The 27,694-nt window shown below is 42.6% G+C and overlaps 2 protein-coding genes across 3 annotated transcripts in view; one reads left to right on the plus strand and one right to left on the minus strand.

Annotated features, from left to right (window-relative positions):
* The window catches only part of RSF1 (remodeling and spacing factor 1), a 60,616-nt gene extending 45,927 nt beyond the window's left edge, over window positions 1–14,689 (minus strand). Inside the window, exon 1 of the mRNA XM_059838402.1 lies at window positions 14,442–14,689. Within this exon, the coding sequence (XP_059694385.1) occupies window positions 14,442–14,640 (199 nt within the window). The 5' untranslated portion in view covers window positions 14,641–14,689. The remainder of the gene's footprint in view (window positions 1–14,441) is intronic.
* A 155-nt stretch (window positions 14,690–14,844) lies between these two features.
* Window positions 14,845–27,441, plus strand: AAMDC (adipogenesis associated Mth938 domain containing). 2 transcript variants are annotated; one of them, XM_059838423.1, is made up of 4 exons: window positions 14,845–15,000; window positions 18,499–18,649; window positions 22,859–22,954; window positions 23,716–27,441. In XM_059838423.1, the coding sequence occupies exons 2-4, from the start codon at window positions 18,518–18,520 to the stop codon at window positions 23,734–23,736; spliced, it is 249 nt and encodes an 82-aa protein (XP_059694406.1). In that variant the 5' UTR covers window positions 14,845–15,000; window positions 18,499–18,517; the 3' UTR covers window positions 23,737–27,441. The 2 variants fall into 2 exon arrangements, with proteins under 2 accessions (XP_059694406.1, XP_059694405.1); XM_059838422.1 differs by having other exon boundaries at window positions 14,846–15,000; window positions 23,709–27,441.
* The last annotated feature ends 253 nt before the right edge of the window (window positions 27,442–27,694 follow it).

Below are 27,694 nucleotides of genomic sequence, written 5' to 3' on the forward strand. Positions count from 1 at the left end.
CCAAGACAGTTGTCTAAGTGCTAGTAGTACATAAAGTAGTACACAGTGTGATTTTCACCAACTTCCTTAAGCCTAGATCTAAAATGAAGACTGCTTTAGACTTAAAGCAAACCACTTATGTCCTCTGGAGAGCTGGTAAACCGAATCATGCACAAAGTGAAGACTCACAGAAGCTTCATTCCTTGAAACGCCCAACTCTTAGGTATGAATTTCTATGAGCAAACTCATGTTTTGACCTGTCAACACTATTAAAATATCTATCCCTGTTAACATAATTCTTTTAATTGCAAGAAACGGTTGTAACTGTGGGGCTGTTGCAGCTTCCCAGGGGAGCCAAGACTGTTACCTTCAGGGTCGACATGATCTCTTGTCTGTCCAGGCAGCCTCAAAGCCTCAGACCCCTTTGCCAGACTGGCAGCACTGCTGCCTCTGAGTAACTCGGGCTCAGCTGCTGTCAGCCACCTCTTACACAACTTTTAATATGAGCTAGAAAGTAAGACGGGGTAACAGCCTGAAGGGACACTGGATTTGTAGCTAGCATTTCCATAATGCCTGCCATCACTCAGTCCTCATGTCTGAAGATACAAACCCTCCAACCTACACAACCACAGCTAGATGCTATCGGGATCTGGGAAGAACCTGGCTGCTTGGGCTACAGACAGATGGAAAGTAACAAAGTAACCCAAACAAACAACAGAATCTGAAAGTGTAGAACTTCTGCCATCAAATCCTTCCCTTCCCATTTAAGACAAAATAGAAAGAAAGAAGAACACACAGAGCAGCAGAAAGAGCTGAGACAGCACTCAGAAAAGAAAACGATGAGCCGTGGTGCATATCACTCGATATCACAGTGACCACCAGCTGCTAATTCAGAATTCGCGTAAAGAAAACCCACAGCACATGTAACAAAATTACCTGCCCCTAGGTTAGCTTTAAATCACCTTTTCATAGAGCCTGGCTTCACATAAAAGCAAGAAACTTCATGTTCTTAGTTTTATTTTAAAATATTTTCACTACAACTTATCATTTATCAGTTTCTAAATATTTTTGGGCTCTGACCTCAATAATAATTTGCAGCAATCAGCTGCAATTACAGAACATGTGAAAGGCATCTAAATCACAATTACTTTTGAGTTTCATTCGATGCACCATTTTTCTGGTTTTACAATATAAAAGGAATGCAAAACTCTAGAAGCCTTGCTTCGAATACTTTTACAAATGTCCTCTGATGTCAACAGTATAAGCTGCCATGCAGTCCTCCTCCCTCTGCGTTCAATGTTATCTTTCAAAGTGGAGCTGCCACCACTGAACGCTAAAATCAAGATGGGGCAAACAAGCAAACAACAAAACAAGAGGTAGATACATATACTCAAAATAATATATACCCCAAGTTTTAGTATGATTCTCTGCCCACTCCTCATGCTAGCTGTTATTTTGTTAATCTTAAAACTCCATGTCCCTGTTAATAGGCATGCTTTCTTGAATTATCACAATACTACCTAGAGTATTTTGTTGAGCTAACAGCTAATTTTAAATATTCTGGGATGTATTTTTTATAAACATTTTCCTTCATAATATATACTTACAACTCTCCTTTATTTGAAGTTTTGTTGCCCATTGGTAATACTATTTTATCGACAGCAGTGTTTCCCCTTAGGCTGAATTAGCCATCTTACACCTTGATCTTTTTAAAATCAACTTGTGTCCTTCTGGTTTCTTGACAAATGAGATTAATTGCCCACGCTATAAGAAAAAAATTAAAAGAAATTAGGAATTCTACTTTATTTATACTACAGTATATAGTAGTCTATATAGAGAGCAATAAAAAATAATCTATTTTTCTAACCAACTTCCTGTTATATAATCAGTTTAAGGTTTATGATGGTGCTTTCCCTCTGGACACTGACTCACATTCAGTGGCTGACTCGGCTGGAGTGATGCACCCTGTCATGTTCTGCCAGCCTTCTGCCAGGTAGGGTTGTCGGGGCTGGACAGAAAGCAAAGCCCTTCCACAGCAAGAACAAAGACCACTGGTAACATCAGTTTGCATTAACATGCTGGGCTGTAGACTAAAAAGGGTAAAAACCATGCCTCACCTGACTCCTCCTGCCACAAAGAATAACGTCAAAAAAAGGGCTGGGCATGAGAGTTACTATCTGGGTCATGCCACATAAGGTTGCTCTGGAACACCAAGTGAAACACCTTAATCAGTGACCTCTTAAAAAGACTGCATCCATATATAAGCTTATGTCAAACAGGAGCCATCTATCTTTGCTTCAGAAGAATTATCCATGCTTTCTAAAGAAAACAGCAGAATATTTCTCTCTGGAGAGTAACTACTACAACTATTAGAACTATGAAATCACAATTTCATGAAGTTTATGAAAACTAGATGTAAAAGCTCCTTGCTTTTGATTTCCTAAATCTTTGCTGAAGTGTTTAAAACATGCTAGTTACTCTGGTTTCCATTTCTTTACTCAAATACACACCTGTAGTTTTTTTTACCAGCTGTACTGCTAAACCTTTTCAGAAAGCCAAGCTAATACCTAATCCAAGCAACTCAGCATGCTTCCACATTATTAACCATGTTCTATATAATTTCCTAATATGTCAGTTTTACCATATTTCATCATTATTGTTAGAAAAAGCAATAGAATCAATATATTACAAATTAGTCTAATAATGATACCTTATGCAAAGAGGCTATTTAAGTTCTCAGTAACATACTTATTTTAATCATTGCATTGTGGCTGATGATTTTAGCCACCCATGTCTCCTAGATCTTTCTTCTTTTTACATAAGACACTTTTCTGTCCACAAGTTCTGCAAATTCCTCTTGGACTTTTTAGCTTCCTTCTTTCTACTGCTAGCTATGAATACATTCTCCTGGACTTCAGCAGGGTTAGATGTCTACCTTTCAAACAATTTCTACTCAGCAGACAAACCAACCCTTAGCCCTTAGGCTTATCCTCACCATCCTACTCCCATTTGTCCAACCTGCATTCAGAGACATCTACTAGCTTTGGAAACATGCTTCATCATCTAGGACATAGTGCTTTTATTCCTTGACTTATGACTACTCCTACTGGTCTCCCTTTATTAAGGTCAGGTCTTCCAAAAGCTCCCTTGTTGCCAAATCAATTTTTCTTACCTGCTGCTAAACTTTCTTATCCTTTATACACAGTGTTAACATGTTATTAGGAGGTCAGCTAATGCTGTCTGCTACAGATTTTGTATTAGCTTAAATATTCAGTTTAAACAATAATTTTGCCACTTAATGGAAGTGTCTTTTGTAAAGCAAGGCATTCACATGGCCACTTTATGCCAGCTTAAACTGGTTCCCTCTTAACTACCATTTCCAGGCAATACTGGGAGGGGGGTTGAGTGTTCCTTCTTGTTGTTGTTGCATCCATCACACACGTCTCCACATCGGATGCTTTATTGCAATATATTGCTGATAACTACAAGAACACCACACTGGAGGCTCTGGGATCAAACTAAAATTTCCACACTTTATCATTCACTAATTAATACAGCTTTTGTGAACCATTGCAATTTGTTCTCAGGAGGAAACCTTTATAATCCTGCTAGTCATTAATACTAAAAGGCAATAAATGTGCCCTGGCACTGGTGCTCCTAGATAGCTGTAGATGAGTTGGAAAATAGCCAGGGCAGTACCAGAGGGACACTGAGTAGAGTAGGAAATAAAGTGGTTACTTACACACAAACCTAAACAACCCGTTTTATTCAGCATACTACTGGTTCAGGAGAACTTTTAGGATAGAAAAATGGTATAGCCCTAGACAACCAAAAAACCAGGCAGAGCTTCATGCTGATAAGCCCCATTTTCCTGGAAGAGAAGATTTTAGAGATCAGGGTAGGTAAGGTACAATTTGCTTCAAATATCTCCATTCTTCAAATATCAACCAAGCCTGTGAGTTCAAGGGTATAAGCAGCATTTTTCTCCAAAGTACTAAAAGACCTACATGATCATAATGAAAAGAAGCTGAATACTAAAACAGCTGCTAAAACACGGGAATCTTGAAAAATGGGCCTCCTCTCACTTAGGAAAATTGTTTTCCCCAGACCACTAGACATCAACATGGTCAGAATTTCTACAGTAGTTCTGAGAAATTCTCTGCTGCTTGAGCTTTAAAAGCTTTGTTTAGCTCTTGGGGAAGAGATGAGAGACTGACAAATGGTAGAGGCTACTAAGAACTATCTGTTAATACTAAAATGTTAGTCGAGTTTTATAGATGAGTTGAAGCAAAGGAAAGTTCATTGATTTGGAGAAAAAAATGGAAGAGGAGAAAGGGTAATGAAATAGTGTAGAAAGATCAGCTTAATGTAATGAACTGCCACAGACCTTGCTATTCCACAACTGGAACACTAAGCTCTTACTGCAAGGCTGGAGGACATAAAAAAATATACGCACCTTTAACAAATTTTATTATTTCTCAATGGCTTAAACCTTTTATTGAACTCAAGAAACATCAACAGCCGACCATCAAACACTGCTGCACTGCTCTGCCCCATCATCAGTGCTCAAGTGGGAAGTAATGAAGAGCCTGCAGCACACTGGGAGGGTGCTCCACAGCACTGCAGCCCACACAGGCAGCCTGGCAGTTCCCCCACCATGGGATGGGTCCCTGCAGTGCACACTGCCTGCATTGGGAGATACTCCTGGAGTGCAAGTTCAGCTCTCTTGCCAGCCATACTCCCGCTTTTCCTCCCAGAGGAGCACAACAGAGATTGTCTTAGGAGGATACCAGAGGACACTTGTTTCAACAATGGCAGATAACACAAAATCCGGAACACCTCTCTCAGCGCCCAGCTGTCATGAACGTGGAGGAACACAGCTGGACCAAGAAGCATAGTATGGCCCAGAGAGAGACCTTGATATTAAATGGGTACTTCCAAAGAAAAACTGGCTTTGAGGCAGCAGTGAGAACATAGCCACAGCATTCTTCATCAGGTTATCTATTCATCGTCTTCCCATCATCTGCCCCTTCTTGACAGTTCAGCAGCTCCTGTCCTCTGCTTCACCCCACAGAAAAGAATTCTTCCTGTCCCTATGATCAGGAATAGTCAGCATAGACTCATTAAATCATGCTTGACCAACCAAACAGGCTTCTACAACGAAACAACTAACTGGATGGACGAAGGGAAAGCAGTGGATATTGTGAACTGTGACTTTAGCAAGGATTTTGACAGTCTCTCACAACATCCTCATAGACAAATTCAGGAAATGTGAACTGGATGAGCAGACAGCAAGGTGGAACAGCAGATCCCAAAGGGTCATAATCAGCAGCACAGGGTCTAGTTGGAGGCCTGTCACTAGCAGTGTTCCCCAAGGTTCTATACTGAGCCCAGTATCGTTTAACTTACCCATCAATGACTTGGATGAAGGGGCAGATTGCTCTGCAGCAAGTTCACACAAAGCTGAGAGGAGTGGCCAACAGCACAGAGGGCTGTGTAGCCCCTCAGAAGGGTCTTGGCACACTGAAATAATGGGCAGAAAGGAACTTTTGAAATTCAACAAGGGCAGATGCAGGATGCTGCACCTGGGAAAGAATAAACCCACAGAGCAGCACAGGCTGGGGGCTGACCTGCTGGAAAGCAGCTCTGCTCCTTCCAGAGAAGAACCCAGGGGTGCTGGTGGACAACAAGCTGTCCATGAGACAGCAGTGCCCCTGTTGCTAAAAAGGCCAGTGGTATCCTGGGATGTCTTAGGGAAAGCACTGCCAGCAGGGCAAGGGAGGTGATCCTGCCCCTTCACTCAGACCTGGTAAGGCCACATCTGGAGTGCTGTGTCCAGTTCTGGGCTCCTCAGTACAGGAGAGACATGGAGCTCCTGGAGGAAGTCCAGTGGAGGCCTATGAAAATTATTAAGGGACTGGAGCATCTCTCTTAGAGGGAAAGGTTGAGGCCTGTTCAGCCCTGAGAGGGGATCTCATCCATGTATGTAAGTATCCAAAGGGAGGATGCAAAGAAGATGGATCCAGGTTCTCCTCAGTGGTGCCAAACACTAGGACAAGACAATAGGCACAAAACAGATGCACAGGAAGTTCCACCTGATTATGAGAAAGAACTTTACTGTATGGATGACCATGCACCAGAACAGGCTGCCCAGAGAGGTTGTGGAGTTTCCTGCTGGAGTTATTCAAGAACTGTCTGGATGCAATCCTGTGCAATGTGCTCTAGGATGACCCTGATGGAGCACAGAAATTGGACCAGATGACCCACTGTTTTCCCAATCTGACCTGTTCTGTGATTCTGTAATCTAAATGTCAGCTTTGGGATAAGCTCAGAAGTGTATGTACCAAGGAGTGGGCACTAATAATTGTACATGTCTATCAGCTAACTGTTCTTACACTACACAATACAGCTTGAAGTAATCCCAAACAAGAGAAAAGAAGTTCATGGTAAGTGTTGAAAACTCAGGAAGACCCTGAGCTACAAACATGGATGGAGGGAGAATATTCTGAGAAACTTTTAGAGCTTCTGCAAACCTCTGCAGTTGGCCAAGGCAAAGTGCTGATGGATTGCTGCCTAAAACATAACTTCCACCTTACATGTGATAATGGGGTCACACACAACTCACCTTGATGTTTATGAAGTTCTCCAATACAAATGTACTACAGTACAGCACTGCCATGGAGCTTCTTTCTCTGAACACCATCTTACACCGGCCACAAGAATTTCCACCAATATTCCTGGTTTTTATACACTTGTCCTGAATAAGACTGACTTGAAAGTAACATCAGAAGCTTTTCCTCTAGTTCTGTATCATCCAAGCTGTGTTGGAATTCAATAAAGCCACCAACTGAAAGCGTACCTTGATGGAGACACACGCTCCAACAGAATCTGCGTAAACCCTAGGAAGGCTGAGTTTTGCGAGAGAGCCTCAGATGCTCTGTAGCTCATCTGTGCCTGAAGAGCAGTGTCCCAAGTTCCTTTTTTCCATTCCGCATGCAATTCTGCCATGTCTTTCAGATGGGCAGTGCTACTGGAAAGAGACTGAACTGCTTCTCTCACCAGAAGTGCAGTGTTTTCCTGGTTTCTACGCTGGATCATGAGATGTGGAGTCTATCTAAAACTGCATTAACAGCATAAATATGAAAGGACACTGGGATGAGCTGACATGCCAGCTCAACACACATAAAGGTGCGAAGTCTCCCCATGGAAAACTAACAAAATAGGAATAGATATCAGATAATTATTTCCAAGGTAAACTTCACTCCTTAAATGAACGATCAAAAAACATGTGTAGATGTGGCACATTGATCTTAACATCAGATTAATCAACACTGACTGAAGTGTAAACCAGATAAGTTTATTCTGCATTAGAGACTTATTTGCCGTAAGTTGGTGCAAGAATGATCTGCTACTTACTTTCTCCAGATTTAACCCTGTAATGCTGTTGGAGGGTATCATCTCCAAGCCACTGGAGCCTACCTTCAACAAATGATTCTATTTGGTGTCTAGAAACATGAGTGTAGAGCCTCCATCACAGTAAAAAATGAAACAAGCACAGAAGAAATATACCAAGTTCTGAAGTTCACTAGCTATGTTTTTATTCTTCAGTAGTTAGCTGCTAAGTTAAAAATGCAGCATTTTACTAACAGGTGGTAGATTAATGGCTTTGACATAAATGTTTTGGTTCAGTCCCTAGATCCAGTAGGAAGGCACTATTATATACTTAGATTCCACAAACACAGGTCAGCCTGCATAAAGGTGATAACTACCTGACTGACTCAGAACAGCAGTTAAAATTCCTTATTCACTGGGTGTGAAAAGACATGAACACTGAGGCCTGCAGAGCAGATGAAAAGCATTACCTCCTGATACAGTTTCAGGGCAGAAGAAAGCTTCTAATATCAATATAGCCACACACTTACTATGTTAATGAGGAAGATGCAGCAATATATGAAGTGAGAATAAACTCCACCCACTCAGCAGTACAGATACTACCAACATTTTATGTCAGAACTTGGCCGTTTACATAAGAGGACACCACATGAATTAGTCCTTCTTCACTGAAGCCAGGTAATAAATCTTATAATTTAATAATTGATATTGTACATAAGTGAAGCAGCGTCCATATCACATTTATCACCTATTTTTGATACTAACCAATCTTCTGTGGATATTATGAGTTACTGCAACGTATCACAACTTTACCTAAAAATCACATCAACCCTTGTAACTTCTGATCAATAGTACACAAACACGCTTGATTATCAAACATTAAATACAAGAAAAAAAAAAATCAATCACATTAACAGAACACCATTTCACTACCTTTATCACTGGGAATACAGCTCATCTTGAGCTTGAGAGTCTGTCAAGCTCCCTGTCATTAGATAGAGCTGCCTTTGCTTGTTATATTAAACAGCTACAAAGTTTCAGGTATCTGTCTTTCTCCTTTATATATTCAACAGCAGTTTAAGTCAATGTTAATAGTTAACTTCTTCACAGAACGGTTAAGAACCTTAAGCTTAACATTGCATTGCTTTCCAGAAGCATTGGAATGACAATAAAAAACCACAGACATAACCTACTGAAAACAAATCGTTTCAATATCCAAATTAATTTGAAAAAATGTTTTAGATGTATAGAAGAATCAAGAAAAACACAGCACCTTACAAAATAGAACTTACTGCTTTAGTAGTAAGTTCTGATATCCCCAAAGACTTTTTTTTCAGGTCTATGATGTAATAACAGGTACTGTCTACAAATGGTTTGCACAGATTTTCCATAAGCTGCCTGCCCTTAACCTAAGTTCTCATTATAAAGACAGAAAAGGGGAGAAAATATCCAGAAAAATTAACCTCCCACCAGGCATTTGCACCTCACCATGTCTTTCTTTAAATCATTTAGACCCCGGTCAACACGTGCTGAGTGGTTTTATTACAACACTCCAAACAAACATAACACATTCAGGCTGTAATTAAGCAACAATCTTCCAGGCTAGGTCAGTCTGTCAGGGTGACTGCCAAGAGTCAAAGGTGACGAAGAAGTTTGAGCTGAAGTGAGAGTATGGAAGAGTGCTTCAGATTGGAAATCCACACAAAACTCACTTGCTATTTTCAAGACCACCTTTAGCATGTCTTCACCAACAAGACTGTGATGCAATTTTACTGAAAGCACACACAAAGCTTGTGTACTTGTGACCATTTCAATGAAGAACAAATCAAACGCCACACTGCTAAGAAAAGCCAGCAAAAATCAATGAGCTAATGCAGCCTAGCACACTTTGGAAGACGCCATTCACCTCCGGGAGAGGTTCTCCCATTCACTCACCAGGGAACCTGGCAAACCAGCGAGTGTTTTGCGTAGTCATGTGTAAAATTAGATTTCTGTTGTGCAAGCTAACATTCTACTAATATTTTCATTCACAAGAGACCAAGTGCTTAATTAACATTTATACCAATTCTCAAGCTATTTACCGACACAAAGGAGGTGGTGACTTGATAGCATGGTTCCTTAAACACAGCCCTAAACACAAATATAGTTTTTGCTCCCCTCTACCACATTTTTTACTATTTAAATTTGCAACTTCTCTTCTACTGCAAGTAGTAACTGTCTCAAAAAAACCCCAGCAACAACAAAAAACAACCCAAGGGAAAAAACCAACTAAACAAAAAAATCCCAAGCAAACAAAAAAGCCACTACAGCACATGCTTGTAAGAACAAGGAGAACAAGTATTGCTTTCCTGTGATAATTTGTTCCAGTTTGCAGTTTTGCCTTTGGAAGCAAGCAGAAGCAAAGGAGATGCAGTGCCACAGCATAATGCAGAATGATCTGTAGCCATACTTTAGTTTTGCATCTAAAAGTACAGCAATGAGGTTGTAATGACAGCTCTCAGCCACCAGAAGTTCCACCTAAAATCATACATTGCGTTCCTGTGGTGGACTTGGAGTTAATATTCTTCATAGTAGCTGGTATGGGGCTTCGTTTTGAATTTGTACTCAAAACAGTGCTCATCATCCTAGAATGGCTTGGGTTGAAAGGGACCTTAAGGATCATCTAATTCCAAACCCCGGCCATGGGCAGGGACACCTCCAACTAGAGCAGCTTATTCAGAGCCCCACCAACCTGGCCTTGAACATTTCCAGGGAATGGAGCAGCCACAGCTTCTCTGGGCACCCTGTGCCCGTGAACACCAAGTTGCTTTTGTTATTGCTGAGCAGTGCTCACATAGAGCCAAAGCTTTTGCTGCTCCTCACAGACCACATCAGTGAGGGGGCTGGAGGTGTACAAGGAATTGGAAGGGGACACAGGCAGGACAGCTGACCCCAAATGACCCAAGGGATACCCAGCCTATATGGGTGTCATGATCAGCATGTAAAGCTGGGGCTAGAAAAAAGACTAGAACATTGGTAACCATGGCATTTGTCTTCCCAAGCCACCCTTACACATGATGGAGCCCTGCTGTCCTGGAGTTGAGCACCTGCCTGCCCATGGCAAACAGTGAACAAATTCCTCATTTTGCTTTCCCTAATAAACTGCCTGTCTCAACCCACTGTTTTGGTCACTTTTATCCTTCCAATTCTCTCCCCCATCCCACCAGGGGACAGTGAGTGAGTGGCCACACAGGGCTGAGCTTCCAACTGGGGTTAAATCACAGCAGTTGCTTTTTAATAAACCCTACAAAAAACAATTTACTTCTGGAGGCATATCAACTAGCAAATTTTGTGAGTTAACACTGTCACCATCTTGACAGACACTCAACTTTACTTCTTCCTAAGTCATTCAAGAGTGTCAAAACTGCAACCCTAGTCACAACATTGTACTTAAAGCACAAATAAGCACCCATAAAGGCAAGATAATTATTCTTCATAAAATAAAATCTTCACCAGATAACTATAGTTCATATTACTTTTTTTGAATGGTTGCAACTTTTAAATGAGCCACCAGCCAGAAAAATTAAGCTATTTTATCACAGAGCTTTTATAAGTGGCAGACTAATTCCAGATCTATCAGTTTATCCCACTATTCAATAGTGAGGGGTGAAATCAACACTATACATTCTTACTTTCCCAGTCAAATATGTTTTACATTACCCACTAAATCCCATCTATGTACAGCTGGTTAAAGCATCTAATGTGCTACTGATACATGTTAATTTGATATCTCAATTAGTCAGACTACTATTGAAAACTATTCATACCTGAGCACAGCTGTCCTTACTATTTGCCTTGAAATTCTCAGTTAAGGAGAAGTAATTCAGTGAAGTTCAAGTGCTATGTGATAACAAAAATCTAAAAAGCCTCTAAGAAATAACTGATAGCTTCCTAGCTGTCAGCATCTGCTCAGCATCCCTTCCTGTACAGAAAGGTTATACCTTGCTTTCTTAAAAATGAGCAAGTACTTTGTTCTAATTGTTAGCAGGAAAGAAAATATAACTGTTATACAACTACTGAACAACGCTCAAACTTAAGCTCCGTGTTCTCCTTGGGGATCCTGATATAAAGGAAGTAACTTCTGCTGGCATCTCCCAAGAGTAACTCTTCAGACAAGACAATATAGGCCATGCTCAAAAAAAAAAAAAAAAAAAAAAAAAAAAAACCACACAAAAACCCACAAAACCCCCCACATTTTTAAACTGCTGAGCATCAAAACATTTTTAAAGATAAATAAAGAAACCCTCAAACTACTGATTCCCTTACTTGATTGCAAAAGTAATATGAAGATGAGTTACAAATAGGTTTTATGTCACAGCTGAGATTTAAAACTTGCTCCAGTTTCTAAAAAATTCAGGAGAAAGAACCCAACACTTTGAGGTTCCATAAATATTTCTTTAGATTTTATTATGTCACTGCAAATCCACTGTCAAGCAATGCTGGTATCAAAAGTGAAACTAACTGTACATTGCAAACTGAAATCAAAATCCTTTTGCATTCCAAGGAAAACTACATACAGTTGTAAATTACAGATATTTAGCAATAAAAGAACCCCTTCAGTTTTCCATCATGTTTCCATGTTTAGCAACTTTATAACTTTAAAAAGTTATAAAGTTGCTAAACATGGAAAAACACCACCTTGAGGGCCACTTGAAGTAAAAATCATGTAGAGAAACCTAGTCACTGCAGTCATTTTCCCCAAAAAAATTACACCAGTAATAATGTGCACCACAGCCCAAGACCACAGACCAAGCCAAACAAGTCGGTTTTATCAAAGAAAAATATATCAAGACACCCACTAACTATCAGACAAAACATCAAGAATTATCCAAGTTTGTTTTTCACACCTCCACTCTTTCTTTTTTAGAGATGAGAATTGTCTCTACAACTACACCAGCTACACCAGGCACAAGCAAAGAACCCCAGTACTTCAGACGTTACATTTCCAGAAGCTGCATCTGCTCCCATTTGGGGGGAATATTCTAAAGCACAGAAAATAACCTGTCCCTTGCCAAACAGAAAGGGTGATACAAAGAAAAGTATTTGACAAGTATCCAATCAAGCATACTCCATAACACAAGTAATTTGAAATCTTTTTAGAAAATAATCAGGCAGTAAACACCACCCTGTTGAAAACCCCCATCATGAAATTAAAAGTCATCAGAAATTATGGCATTTGAGTCTTTAATAAAATGTATTTTTTTAAAACACAGGCCACTATCTCACCATTTCCATTTAATTTATTTTGCAGTTCACACACCTAAATTACTCGTACATATCCACTCACTTCATGCAACACAGTAACAACATTAAGTTTTCTTTGCAAACACTACTTTAAAATTACTGTTTTCACTAAAAAGTCAAACTTTTAAATGTGGTGGTGGTTTTTATTAACAAGTTTTGCAACAGTTTAACAAAACAACATTTTTTCTAAATGGTTTCCCAAAAATAAGACAGTCCTTTATATAACATAAGAGGTACAGAAGTGGTGGGGAATTGAATCTAAAGATAAGTTTTCCACAAAGCTAACCCTGTTTTAAGAATTCTGTAGATTTCAGCTGTCTCTTTCATATTGATAGACAACATGAGGAGGAAACACATTAATCATATTTCATTCTGCTTCAACAGTGGCTGATGTGAATTCACAGACAGGACACCTGCACTTGGCAAAATACAACTTCCTTTATATGAGGAAACACCTACACGTCGATTTAATCACATAACTCCCCCTTCCTCGCCCCAGACAGGGTGGGCTTGGTGGGGAAGGAGGCGAGAGCGAGCGCGTTTTGGGGAAAAAGCAGGGGCTGTCGGAGCAAAAGCAGCCCCGAGCCGGGCTTCTCCAGCAGCAGGAAGTTTCCAAGGGGCCGTGCCGAGCATGCGCCATGAGCTGTACGGGCTCCCTATGTGGCAAGAGTGCAGAGGCAACAACCAAACGAATAACAGACAAGAGATCAAGAGCAACAAGCTCCCTCCCCTCTGTATTCCTGCGGCCGCCTCCACACAGCCCTCCTTCCCCAGGCTGCTCTCTTGGCCCGGGCCCTCCCGCATCCATCGCGGGCAGCTGGGATTAGAGAGTCTGGCAACCAACCCCGCTACCGGAGAGGGAGGAGAGAAGAGCGAGAGCAGCTCGAAAGCAAACAGCGGAGTGCATAACCTATGCCTCCACCTCGCACGTCTCAGGTGGCGGCGGGGGAGCAGCAGCGAGCACACAGCTTGTCCCCCCCGCAACTGGAAGAGAGAATGGAGGAAGAGGAGGGGGGAGAAAAGAGGGATGGAGGTGGCACACAATGGCTGTCTGTGTTTGTGGGGAGGAGACGGCCCACAACAGCAGCCGGGGGGGGGGGGGGGGGGTGTGCTCAGAGCTTCTCCGTGATCCCCATTGCTCATCCCAGATACACCGAGGTGAAGGGTGGCGTGGGGGGGTATCACTGGGGATCGGGACATTCCCATGCGTTTGTACATGTGTGTGCGTGCGTGCCCTTCTTGTTTCGGGGGAGAGGTAAAAATGGGCAAAGATATTGGGGGGAGGGGGGAAAGAGGCTGTGAAGCGCCCCCCAAGCTGTGGGGAAGGGAGGAGGTGGAAGAGAGACCGGCTACCAGCGCCAAGCTGAACGAAAATAGTTATTTCGTCTTATGCCTGTTTTCTGCAAGGAGTCCCACCCGCACAGCGCTCGGGAACGAACCCAGGGAAACGAGGGGGGGAGGGAGGGACGGAGGGGGGTCACAGGCGGCACTGAGAGTGAGGAGAGGGGAAGGGGAAGTCCCCCACCTCTTTCCCGAGCCCACCGCGGGGGCAGGCAGCTCTCCCCCCAATATACACACACAAATAACTGCTCCCCCCCAAAAAACCAGGGAGAGAGGGCTCCCCTCCCCCCGGGAATCCCAGGCCCCTCCTCTCCCTCGGCGCGCTCCACCCCCGGGGCCGGGAGGAGGCGGGGGGGGGACAGCCCCGGCCCCCCCTCCGCCCCCCGGGCCCCCCTCAGCCGGCCGCCCCCGAGCGGGCGGGAGGGAGAGCTATAGGACTCGCTTACCCTGGTCTCCGGGCTCCTGCGGCGGTTGCAGGACGCGCTCCAGTTCGGGGAAGGGCAGCTCGGGCAGGTCCAGCAGGGCCCCGTAGCGCTCGAGGAAGGAGCAGACAACGGCGAAGTTGGGCCAGGAGCCCGGGCAGCGCGGGCCCGCCGGGGCAGGGGGCGGCGGAGATGGGGCCGGAGGAGCCGCCGCCGCCGCCATCTTGGACCTGGGGATGGAGAAGGAGCTGGGGAGGGGGAGGGAGGAGGGGGCGCTGCCGGGCCGGGCCGCCACTATCCCACAATGCACCGGGGGGACGATGAAGGCAGGGGAGGGCAGGGGGCGGCGGCCAGAGCGGCGCGAGCCGGCTCCCCTCCGCCGCGCGCGGCGAGGGGGAATGAAAACAAGGCGGGGCAGGGGCGGGGATAGATCCGCGGATCGACCAATCGGAACGGGAAGAGGGCGGGGCCGGCGGGGAGAGCTGTCCAATGAGAGCGTGGCATCCTGGAGACTCCGCCTCCGTCCGACCCCGCGGGGAGGAGGCGGAGCCTGGCGGGGCAGTGGGGTCGCGCGCGCGGGGCGGTGAGTGCGGGCGCGTGACGGACCCTCGGCGTGAGGGGAGCGGGCGGGAGGGCGCGGCCGGCGCCGGGGCTGTCCCGGTCCTTGTGCCCCGTCACGCCAGACCGTGTTTCGGGCCGTCCTGAACTGCGCCTGCCCTTCCCAACTCCCGCCCTCCACCCTTCCTGCTGCGCTTCTCAGCGTTCTCTGCCCTTGTCTCCTTGCTTCTCTCCGCAGTATTCACAAAGTGCTGTTCCCCCTCTTCTCTTACTACCAGGTCCCCGTGACCTCCCCGGTTAACTGCCGTCACAAGGCAGTTGTGCCTTGTGAAAAGGACTTGCCGAATTCCCAAAGTGTATTTTCCTCCTTCGTGAACTTGACACCTTCCCCCTCCCTGCACAGTTGATCTAAACTTCTCCCGTCCTTTCTGTTTGCCTTGCTGCTGTCAGCTTATAATCCTGACCTTCCTCTGGCTGCTCAATTCCCTGGAATGGGAAGTCGCCCGCCTGCTGACCCTGCTCCCCGGCAGCGCTGGAGAGCCACGTTGTCTGGTGACGCCTTACAGGAATTTGTTCTGCCCTAAACTTCACGCACAACGATTTACTCTTCCCCTTGTATCCTCTTCAGTCTCAGGTTGCCCCTTGGATTTTGCAAAACTTCCTTTCTTTCTGCAGCGTCTCAATAAAATGTCATCTGGTGCACTGCTCTCGTTCACCTCTTTTGTTCCATTTGTTGCTGGCTACCTCCACAGAAGAAAGGTGTGCTGGCAATCTTAAAGTCCACCAGTTTACCCAACTGCAATTCAATCTCAGCTTGCTTCCGCTTCCTTCTCAGCTACTTTTGTCTTCTTCCATCTTTATCCACTGCTTCGTTTCTCTCTTTCAGTATAGTCTCCTGGCATAAACATGCATTTTGCCTCCTTTTAAGTTCTACTTCCTTTATTTCTTATGTTTTTAAACTCTCACGACTTTGCTTGTAGAGTCCTGAGCCATTTCTGCTCCTCATCTCTTTGTGTTTGGACTACTGCAGTTTGCAGAAACTGCAATTTTAGGTTCTACTTACAAATCATTTAATTCAAGGTCTCTTTTGATCTTAAGTGTTAGTGTATATTTTGATACTTTACATTTCTCACAGTGAATAATTAAAGAAATAATTTGTTTGAGAACTATTTTCTTGCTCCAGTGATTGGACCATGCTCTACACCCAAGGATGCCCAAAGTTTCTATCAATGAGTTCATTCTCACTCTAAGATATTCTTATTTATTCTAGTGGCCTGACCTTACTGACAATCTCTGGCAGGATTATATGAATTGGCTTTAGAGGTTAAATTTTTATTTGTGCCTTGTATGCTGTGTTGCTTCATTTCTGCTATTTACTTATTTTTATGCTGTTTGGAAAAGATAACATGGAATCCTTGCTCTCCCATTTGCAGTTTGTGCCTCTTTGATTGCACAGTTCCAGCCTTGTGATACTGTTTGGACTGGGGAAGGTGATATTCCTGATCATCTTATTGTTCATTCACCTCTGTCTAACCTCCATGTCTAAATCTGCCATTTCATCTGAAAAGTAGCGCAGGCAAAAATTATTTTCATTCTTCAGAGGCAGGTTCTGGGTGCTTTATTCAGCCTTTACTCTTTGATTTCATTCTGTTGGGACTACTGCTGGTTATTTCTTCAGCTAGAATATCCCTTCAGGCAGACCTTTGGAAAAATAATCTTACAAATCTTTGTTTGAATCCATTGCATCGTGGATGTGTGATGAGAGAATCTAGACTGTATTAATCCAAGCAAGTTTTAGTCCCCTGTAGGGGCTTGCCTTGCTTCCTGTTTGACAGGACACGTGTGCCACTAACTTCACACAGGAATGAGAAGGAAAAGAATTGCCCCACTGTCCTGTGTGAGAAGCACCTCTGGCAAACTCAGTCCTGTGCCAAATCCAAAGTAATGCACTTTTTCCTTCATGCAGTGTTTTAGGTGGGATACTGAGATCTGCTTCTGGCAATCAGTCCAAGGAGAGCACATCCTGTCTGGCAGTGCTGCATCTTTTGTAGCACGTGCAAGACAGGAAGGGAGGCTTCCAGGAGGACTGGAAGCATGGTCAACCAAAGATTTATCTTTTGCAAGGGCAGCAAGGGCAGTGCCTTTAATCTGTGCTGCCAGAGTTCATATAATGAATTTAAGCTATTCAATTCCTGATGAATGTAAACAATTAAAAAATAAAGGGTGAGAATCTGTGCATCTGGAAGGATCTGCCACAGAGATGTTCTGGATTAGGCAGAGGTGGACCTCTTTTTACTGGAGAAACATCAAGTTTTCTTCAAAATGTGGATTTTGGAGCATGTGATTTGGAAGGGCAGAAAGGTGACCCTGCCTTGGAGATTTGTCAGTGGACTGCCATGCTAGTCCAAAGCATTTCCAGGGTATCATCACCCTAGGATTCCTCTCTTTCCATTCACTGCCAGAATCACCACAGCAATCAGACTGCAGTACCTGAGGGACTGTGAGGAGGAAAAAGCTTCTGTGGGGAGCTGGCACAGGGGCTTGGGAGGCAGAGTCCCTGCTCTGCTGGTACCCAGCAGTGATTGTGGAAGCTGATCCCAACATCACTGCAGCACTCACCAAAAAGCAGTTGGGATACAGGGGCACTGATAAGGCTCTGTCAAGTTCCAGGCAACAGACATCAAAGGAAGATGTGTACCAGTGGTTGACTGCTAAAGGAAAATGGAAGAAAATAAGCAGAGACTTAGAAAACGTGACTGAAGGGATGTTTATTTAATCTAAATTAAATAAAAGAAAAATACTGCATGAAATCCTCAAGAAAAATAACAAAAAAAAAAGGTCAAAAAGACAAAGATTAAGCTGTTCTACTTGTCCCCAACAGAAAGGATTAGAAATAATGGATTTAAGTTGAAATAATGAAGATGAAGGTCAAACAATTAGACAAGTTCTTATTTGGATGTATAATCCTGGGAGACTTGGTCTCTGTCAGCAGTGTCTGGGGAAAGGCTCGACCCCTTTACATCCCTGAAAGTCTTGTTTTCTGTAGCAGTGTGACAGTGACACTCTTTGGTTTGTGGCTTTACTGTTGGGTTTGTTTGGCATTTCCTTTTAACCTCATTTACCACTTTATTGGTAAAAGAAGAAAGTGGCCAACAAAATAGTGCAGACTTCTGATCTTTTAGGAGATTATTATCATCCTCATTGTTCATTTTAGGGAGAAGATTAAAACTTAGATGTGAGAGGATATTCTGGGACCTGATCCCTGTTGATAGTTTTAAAAGTTGAACATCCAATACTTGAACAGATTTAGGACATAAAATGATTTGTACAAAATCCCCAAGAGGACTGGTAATTCAACAAATCTGCTGATCCTCAGTTCAAGTCTGTTGTCACAAAACCACGTGGATAAAGTCTGTAACAGCATTTCCTTCCTAATTCCTTGGGGCGAGGACAGAATTTTCCATTTTTATTAACGTGCTGCATATGTTGGCCTGATGTTAAGTATTAAATATCCTTTTTCCAGACTTCGGTTCCACTTTGTGATGTCTTCCCCTGAAATTGCTTCCCTTTCTTGGGGTCAGATGAAGGTGAAAGGCTGCTCTACAACATATAAGGACTGCAAAGTATGGCCGGGAGGAAGCCGGACGTGGGATTGGCGAGAAACCGGGACTAATGTAAGTTTGCTGGTTAGTACCTTGCATTTAAAACAGGACTCTCAGAATGGTCTAGAGAACAGTGTTTAAGTTTCAGCCAGAAATTTCAGTGAGCTGCCTTTTTCATTCATCTAGCCATTAGATTTTCCTGGTAAGAACTGAGTGTCTGTTTTGGAGGTGACTTTGTGGAGGGGTCAGAGGGCTGCAGTCCCACTATGTCCTACACGTAACAGGATATAGCAATTGTTGCCCTGAGTTCTGACAGCCACCCTCACCAGACAACTCTCACACACCTTAGAGCTCTCAAGCAATATTCCTCATCTGTTTAAGAGTGCAGTTGTCATAATGTCATAAGATGCCAGTAACAACCTCTCTTCAGACTGTTTAAACAGAAGTTACCTTGAGTGAGATAGGAAAAGAAATTATGAAAAGTTGAAAAGTAAAAAAAAAAAAAAAAAAAAAAAAAAAAAAAAAAAAAAAAATAGACAGTAACTGACCTTGCGTGTTCTCATGCACTATTTTCTCTGTGAAAAGCTCACGGTCTGGCTAATCACACAGACTTCTCTTGGTAGCCATATACTAAGTGCTTGCCCTCGTGATTTTTAAAGTTTATCTGTAAATGCAATCAGAATTGGATGAAAGTACATGAAACAGTATTGATGTTTCTGATTTAGAAGCAGTATAGCAAATATTGCAATAGGAACTTGATGTTGGTAATTCTCCCCATTTTATGATTTGCGCTGGGATAGATGATTGGCTAGGAAAAAGAAGTTCCACACTTTCAAAGCAAAAGCAGAAAATAACAATGTAGTGACCAGGCCCAGCACCTGCAGCCGTATCCATGCAGAGGATGCAGCTCTCTTGGATTCGTTTTGACACAACTGAAACGCAAAGTATTTGGGTTTGCAACTTCATCTGTAATCTTTGGGAGAACTTTTTTAACCCGTCAGAGTTCAGTTTATGCAGAATATATAACACCAAGAGAAAGGTGCTGCTGTCATGCAAAGATATCTGCACCTTGCAGTGAAAAAGGTAGCTGTGTATGTAACCTTTTAAAATGTATTTCATTTATGGCCTGGTTATTAAAAAATAAGTTTTCACTGGCTGTTCAAAGGGCTGGGTTTTGTGGTGAGAGTTGCTGTCTGCTTGTTTAACAATATAATTTTTGTACTTTATATGCACATGGCTGGAGAAGCAGAGCAGGTAACAATAGCCAAGAGGTTCCCAACTATTTCCCGTCCCAATCACATTTTTATATTTATTCCAACCATTGGAAAAATTTGGTTTCAAATTATAGGCACTTACGTTTAGGAGGCTGTGCTTTCTTTCGAAAGTTTCTAACAAGGAATATCATCTTGTCATAAGTATAACATTTAAATCCATAAGTTTTTAGAGGACTTGAAAAATAACTCATGTTAAATTAAAATTGGAGGAGAAAAAGAATAGTTGAGTTCTCTGGAGAAGTAGGTTTTCTGGCATCCTTTTTATTTAATCAGGAAGTAAAAAAATATGTATCTAAAGTAAGGCCTTACATAAGTCACTTGTAAAGCTCCTGCTTTAGGTCAGTTCTATCCTTGCAGCTGAGGAGTGAGGTGATTTGCTTTTAAAATAAATAGGAAACAACAAATATTAAGAATAGAACTAAGCTTTTTGTAGACTGCATCTCCAATGTTGAGAAGAACTGTCAAAAATTTAATTTTGTCAGCACTGGAAACAGTAAGATTCAACAGCTGCATTTTCTGCCCAGTTTTTTAAAGATGGAGTTGTTTGCCTACTTTCCTTAAGCATGTTTTTCCTGGAGGTAGCTGGAACTGAAGTGTGGAAAACAAGCAGTGCTGGTCATGTCCTACACTCTAGTTGGAAATAAATTGCTTCCTTTCCTCCTCTGCTGTCGCACTGCTGTCTAGTGAAGCATGTTTTCATCAGGAAAATTGTATACCTGGCCCTGCAAGGTTCTGTAACTGAGCACTAACAGTTATTGTGGCCTTAACCCTTGGGGATGAATGGCACCCTCTCTCCCTGGCTGGCTGTATTTCAGTGCCATCTGCTAATGACAGAAGAAAAGACGTAGGTATTGCTGAAATGAAGGCCAGAGAACAGAGCAGGCAAGAAAATCTGCTGTCAAATCAACAATGATACAGTTATTTCATCATGTTACATGTTTCCTGTAGCAACAGTAGTTTCTTACTAGCATCAAAGTGTCCTGTGTAACCAAAGAAAATCCTTTTGTTCCGTGGCTTTAATGTCTCAGGAGTGCTTCTCACGTGACAGCAAGCCTTCCCAGAATCCTAATTATTGTAATTGCAGTAAAATATACCAATTCTTCTTGTCTAAGTTTTGAGTCTACTTAAGAAACCCCAAAGGAAAAGCATTGCCTATTCTGTCATAAACAAGTATTTAGAGTGATTTGGTCTGAGAAAGCTCTGCCTATTCAAGTGAGTTCTGCAGTCCAGGTGTGGATATGGAATGTACATGGACTAAGGGGAACACAGCCTTTGGTCCTGGCTGCCCAAAGGGCCAGACATGTCCTGGAGTGTGTCAAGCATAGCACAGCTGAGGGAGGTGCTTGTCCCACTCTGTTCTGCACTGGAGCAGCCCTACCTCGAGTTCTGTGTGCAGTTTTGGGCACCTCGACATAAGGAGGATGTCAGACTGTTAGACTATGTTCCAAGGAGGGTGATGAAGATGCTGAAAGGCCTTGAGGACAAGGCTTATGAGGAGCAGCTGAGGTCATTTGGCTTGTTCATCTTGGAGAAAAGGAGTCTGAGGCGTGACCTCATCACAGTCTGCACTTTCCAGAGGCAGGGCAGTGCAGGCAAGGTGCTGATCTCTCTGGTGACCAGCAGTAGGACCCATGGAAATGCAGTCAAGCTGCAAGGGGACGTTCAGATGGGGTGTTAGGAAAAGGCTCTCCACCCAGAGGATGCCTGGGCTCTGGGACAGGCTCTCCAGGGATGTGTTTACAGAGCAAGCTTGTCAGACTTCCAGAAGCACCTGGATGATGCTCCTAAGTCGTGGTTTAGCTTAAGATAGTCCTGTGAATGATTCTCATGGATCCCTTCCAACTTGAGGTGTTCTATGATTCTGTGAACTTGGAGAACCATAAAGGTGAATCATCTCTGTTACTGAAATTTCAGACATCAGCCATGCTAAGGACTTTCTTGTGGAATAAGTTTAATTCACTCATTGGAAGTGGCACTATACCATAGAAGGCTTTTTTCACCTGCAGCTTTAGGAGCTCATGTGTTTGTTTCAGCTGGGAAAGTCTTACTTTCTCCATTCTCCATGAGTCCACTGTGGCATTACCTACTTCAAGTGAGAAACTCAGACCTCTTGAAAACTTCAGAACTTCAGAATTCTACTTAAAAAAAAAAGTGGAGGAGGGACAAATAATATTTTGGTTTTAAAAATAAAAATACCCACCAAAGAGGGGCCAAATTATAGCCACAGGATGTCCAGTATCTTACTCTTGACCACATGGAGATACATAGAAACTGAATCCAGGAGAAGAATAAGGGTAACATAATAATGTTTTATATCAACATTATAGGTGTGTTTATGCATTCATATGTTTAAAGCATAATAGCAGTAAATGGGTGTACTTTTTAAAACATCTGATAATGTGCTGTGTAAGTTCCTTCTTTCTCTGAGGCGTTTGGATTCAAATATTCTTAACATAAAGAATAGTGCAGAAATCCAAGCTGTTAACTGAAATTAAGCTACCCAATAAATTCCAGTCCTCTTTAGTGAGATTTGCAAAATAAACAAGAAAATTATTTAATAATTTTAATTATCTGAGGAGTTCTTTGTATTGAAAGTGAGTAAACTTTGGCTTGCAACCATCTTTCTTTCAAGTAGATTTTGTTATTTTGAAATCAAACAGCAGTATTGCTGCAATTTATTGATTTCACTTTAACTGTTAATATTTATAAAATGCCAGAATTTAGACATAAATGTTTAAGAAATTTGTAATGCATCTTTTTGGTTTTGACTGTTTAATAAGGAATTATAATCTTGCCATCAATCAATTAATTATCATCCTTCATCTGCATATTAAATACCTTTTTCAGTTTCTAATGTTATGTACTGTGTGTACGTACAGAAGAGGGTTGTGTTACATTCTGGTTCTGCTAATTTACCCTGCTGCTCTGTGTTCAGGACACACAGACACAGCTTTCCTGGTTGATGCTGTCAGTACCCAGACTATTATTTTCCTTCCCTGACACTTAGCATTCTCCAGGAGTGCAGCCAGCTGACCTTGAAGAAGTCGTCAAGAAGGGTGTTAAAACTGTGGTGATTGGTCGTGGCATGAGTGAGGCTTTGCAGGTAGGTTTTTGTTCTGTGACAAGCATCAAGAGAACTGTTTGTTTTCCTTCTCCCTCTGAATAGGAGGAAAAAATTAAATCGATGATGCTTCACTGAGAGGGAAAAAATTGAGGATCACTGTGAATGAGCTCCTGTCAGGGGTCCCTCAGGTCCTGAGAGAAACATTATTTGAGCTCCTCTGTGTTAGTGTCCATGTCAAGCAGAAAACAGGTTTATGTTCTGCTACAGGAGCAAATGAAACCAGAAGAATTTTTCAGAATGTCATTAGTCCCTTCCTCTTGCAATAGGTTATAACTGGCTTTCTAGCCTGCTGCAAATACTTTGGTAATTAGGTATTCTTGTCACAATTGTTGCCAGGGTGTCATTTCAGCAGATAAACTAGCTACAGAAAGCTCAGATCAGAAGTGCTGAGCTTTACTCTGTGAGAAGCAAGTCTTTAGCTTTCTGGTGGGATGAATAACACCTTCTTTAGATTGAACTCCTTTAGTTCCAATTTTATTTATTTTTGTAAGAGAGGACTGCATTTTAAAGTGTGCTAAGGAGGTAGGGGAGCTATGTGTATAAAAGTAGCTTTATTGAAGAGAAAAAAAATTATATCAATCTTAGACCTGTCTGAGCATTGTCATTTTGGCTACTGGCAGGTATTTAAGTCATGTTTAACAAATGGCATCACTGTCTGGTTTTCTACAAGTCTTACAGTTTAAGGGGAAGATAATCTGATTCTTGCTTTTGTGATTTCCTTTTCTCTTCCGAGGTTCCAGCATCCACTGTGGACTATCTGAAGAAGAACGGGATTGACGTGCTGGTGCTGCAAACGGAGAAGGCTGTGGCGGAGTACAATGCCCTGGCTGCTCAGGGTGTCAGAGTGGGCGGGGTCTTCCATTCCACCTGCTGAAGCGCAGCCCATTCCGCCTTCCCGGCCCGCGGCCAAATCACGGACACACCTCTGCTGGATCAAATTGCACTCAGCGGAGTGTGAACTTACGTGCCAAGGCATTTGTGCACTGACCATCGAAAATCCAAAGACAGTTTATTAGTTCAGGATTTAAACAGATCGAGGGCTCACAATAGGCGGGGCTGTTAATGTATTTAAATAGTTTAATTACAGAATAATTTCCATGTATTGTTGAGATTGACCTAATTTTCCTCTGAAGGCCGTCCATAGTCTCGTTACTTAACTTTTCACCTGTTCACTAAATCAGGAAATTATGTTTTGAATACTTTTATTACATTACTGACTACTGGAATGCAGCCATAAACTAGCTGATGAGCATAATCAAATGGTAGATATGAAGTGGTGGTAAAGAAGCACTTTACCACCACTGGATAAATAAGTTAAAAATAAAATAAATTTAAAAGCAAACCCAGAGCATAGAACTTTACCTCCTGCAGGTGACCTCAGTCAGGGTATTTGCCAATTTATGAACATCACATAATAGAGCACTTATAAATTTTTCATTGAGCCTGAAAAAGGGGAAAAATGTCAGCAGGGTATAACCATGAAACCTGGGCCTTAAAGAATTTTCTTATTAATTGCCAGTTTTGAGGATTGAGCTGTCTAATACATATCTATTCAGAAGTTCTTACACACTTAAAATAATCAAAAACGTGTGTTACAAAACTAGAGTTTGCAGCATAAAACATTGATATTTAGGAAATCAGTCTGAATTGTGCTAGCAATGTACTGCTGGCAAGATGGGGATGCATGTGAGACTTGTTACTGGTCATCTTTATCTGATGATTTAAATGTTGTGCCAACAAACATTATTGCACTGAAGATTCAAACAGTTCTCTTGGTTGCTGTTCTTGGTGGGCTTTATCAATATTGCCAGTTACAAGTTCTGTCTATTGCCAGTTACAAATCTACCTCCTATAGATGTTTTTTCCCACCAGGCTCACCATTTCTTGTTCTGTGCATATTAATTCTGTGTGTATTAATGAAAGTACCAAGACAAAGCTGTAAAAGCCCTGAGGCACTTGGAGCTATCCAAGCAGTAGTAGAGAGGCTTAGATTGATAGGAGAGCACAATAACTTTCCCAAGATGCACAAAATACTATGTTCTTTTTCTGCTATTTGCTCTAGTAATAATTTAGAACTTGTATCTGATAAAATACAAAGTGATGTAAAAGCAAAGGGAAAGTGAGTACTTGAAAGTTTTATCTTGCAGTCTCCTAATGACAGCAGTGTTTTCTGTTAGTGTATCTACATTTGAGGCAAAATCTTACATAACCCAGCAAGAACTGCCTTTCCAGCTGCATCTGTGTTGTCTGACACAGCAGCTGGTATAATGCTCACTGTAGCTGCTGTGACATTTTTCTGCACAACTTGCCTGGTGTGAAGAAGGTGAACTACTGACTCAGAAGACTGTGGTCATCCCAAGGGAATGCCAGAACGAGTTCTTACCAGCCCACAGAGTGTGGAGACTTTTTGCACTAAATGTTATCTGATAGTGAAGGTGGTTTGACTCTCTTGATCGGGGTCATGTATTTGTGTTATTTTGTGAGCTTCTGGGCCTTAAGGCAGCCTCAAATGGCAAAAGGCTTTGTAATGCTTTGGCTGAGAAAACACTGCAGTACTTAAAAAAATGGAACCATGCGCATTACACTGTTAGGAGAAGTTGAGCAAACACCTTATCTTTCTCTTCCAGGTCTGTTTTCCACTTTTTTTTTTTTTTTTTTTTGGTAACACATTTTCATGTTAATGTGGCACATTATTGGTGATGCCACATTCACCAAAGCTGCCTAGCTCAGGTCCTGCATTTGAGACAAATACTGTGGGCTCCTCACCCTGCTGCTGCCACATGATCTGTCCTCCCAAAAGGCACGCAGGGAGCAGAGCCCATTTTGCATTGCCAGCTGACTGAGGTGTACCCTACCCAGCTTTGTGCTGCAGCCTCTTAATTCTTCCCTTCATTTGGCAACTGGTAGGATGCAGAAGATTCCACTTCCAAAACAGGGTGCTGCAGTGTGCAAAGAAATGGATTTATTTTTTTAAAGATAAACTGCTAAGTTTCCCCATCACCAGAACAAAATTTTGGTGTCAACAAGGAGATTATTTGCTGCAAGTTTTTCCATCCATGTCTTCTCTTGCTGCTCTCGTCACAGCTTCCTGAGTCAGCACTGTCAGTTCCCACAATAGCATCTGTTCCACTTGGGCTGCTCCAGTCACTGAAAGCCCGATTTCCTTCTTGGTGCCTGAAATTGCTTTGCTAGATGGTGGAAGCAGCTGGGATTGATTCATCAAAAAATTCCAGCAGAGCTCAAACTGCTATCTTTGTTAGATTGCTGCTTTCAGCTAGAGCCATAAATAATTTGTTAAAATTACGGGCTCATAGCCCAAATCATGGGAATGCACTTTTATAGGGCAGGATTTCTCACATACACCACTGCTCTGCCTCCCACCAGGAAAACGATCTCCCAGTAGGCAGTGAACTCCCACCCTGACACTGAAATTAAAGCCGAGCTGCGGCTGGGCTGGGAGCCAGGAAGATTCCACCCCAGCTGCTCTGCCGCCGAGTGGGTCAGTCCCCAGCCTTTATCTTTGTGAAGCAGCATGTGTGAGCTGGCAGCCCGCAGAAACAGGCCATAAAAGGCTCACAGACACCAAATGCAACACGACCAGCATTTTTAAGGGACATTGGGTAGCATTTGTGCAAAGCCTGGCATCCACAAGCCTTAAAACTTTATATTTTCAAGTCCCACTGATACTGCATTAGCAAACTGTAAAGTAAAAAGACAGCCTTTTCTGCATTCCCAATGCCTGTTACTAAGAATAAAATGGAAGATGCCAGTGAAATAAGATTTTAAAAATGATTATAACTTAGACAGGATTCCAAAGGAAATAATCTCTGTGGACTTGAACCCAAGATGATGACCAGTACAGCATGGTGGAAAGTGCAAGTCTGATGAGAAGCAGCTGAGAGAGCTGGAAGTGTTTAGCCTGAAGGAGGCTCAGGAGGGACCTTATCACTCTCAACAACTGCCTGAGAGGAGATTGTTGCCAGTTGGGTGTCAGTAAGAAGTGACAGAACAAGAAGAAACAGCCTTAAGTTGCACCAGAGGAGGTTCAAATAGGATATTAGGAAAAAATATCTTTCCCAAAAGTGTTGTCAGGCTTTGGAACGGGCTACCCAGGCAAGTGGTGGAGTCATCATCCCTGGCAGTGTTCAAAAGGTGTGTGGATGTGGCACCTGGGGCCACAGCTTAGTGTGGGTGTGGAAGTGCTGGGTTTATGGTTGGACTCCATGGTCTTAGAGGTTTTTTCCAACCTAAATGATTCAGTGATGTCATGCAGTCCTGATTTAAATGCATACCCTGTTTATTCATCTTCCCAGGAATTTGCTTTGTACTTTTTGCAGTGAGTGTCCCTGCCCATTTACTTTTTTTGGTCCTTTTTAAAATGAGATAGGCGAAAGCCACACCACGTGTGATTTAATGTCTCATAAGCTTCAACTTTGTTCCCAATACACTTATGCATTGTTTTATGAGCTCTTGACTCACTCTGTAATTGAATTATTTACTTGCAAATTTGTGTAACGAATTTCACTGGACTTCAGCAATCTGGATATGAATGTCCCACTGAAAGCATTCAAAGCTGGGTTTCCCACATAGACAGATGCCTTATTTAAATTAAATTCTGAAAGTTAATGGTAAATAGGACATACATTTTCAAACCATTAAGCTACCCCTCTTTCACGGGAGGTCAGCATTCTCCTTGCTCTGCCAGATTCTTTTCACTCT

The sequence above is a fragment of the Haemorhous mexicanus genome, chromosome 2 (genome assembly GCF_027477595.1).
Source record: "Haemorhous mexicanus isolate bHaeMex1 chromosome 2, bHaeMex1.pri, whole genome shotgun sequence".
Lineage (NCBI taxonomy): Eukaryota > Metazoa > Chordata > Aves > Passeriformes > Fringillidae > Haemorhous > Haemorhous mexicanus.

Bases quoted from the DNA above. Each gene is read 5' to 3' on its own strand.
- AAMDC (XM_059838422.1), top strand. From the start codon at position 18,518: ATGTCTTCCCCTGAAATTGCTTCCCTTTCTTGGGGTCAGATGAAGGTG. The intron at 18,650-22,858 runs GTAAGTTTGCTG...CCTGACACTTAG, and splicing joins GGCGAGAAACCGGGACTAAT to CATTCTCCAGGAGTGCAGCC. The intron at 22,955-23,708 runs GTAGGTTTTTGT...TTCTCTTCCGAG, and splicing joins GCATGAGTGAGGCTTTGCAG to GTTCCAGCATCCACTGTGGA.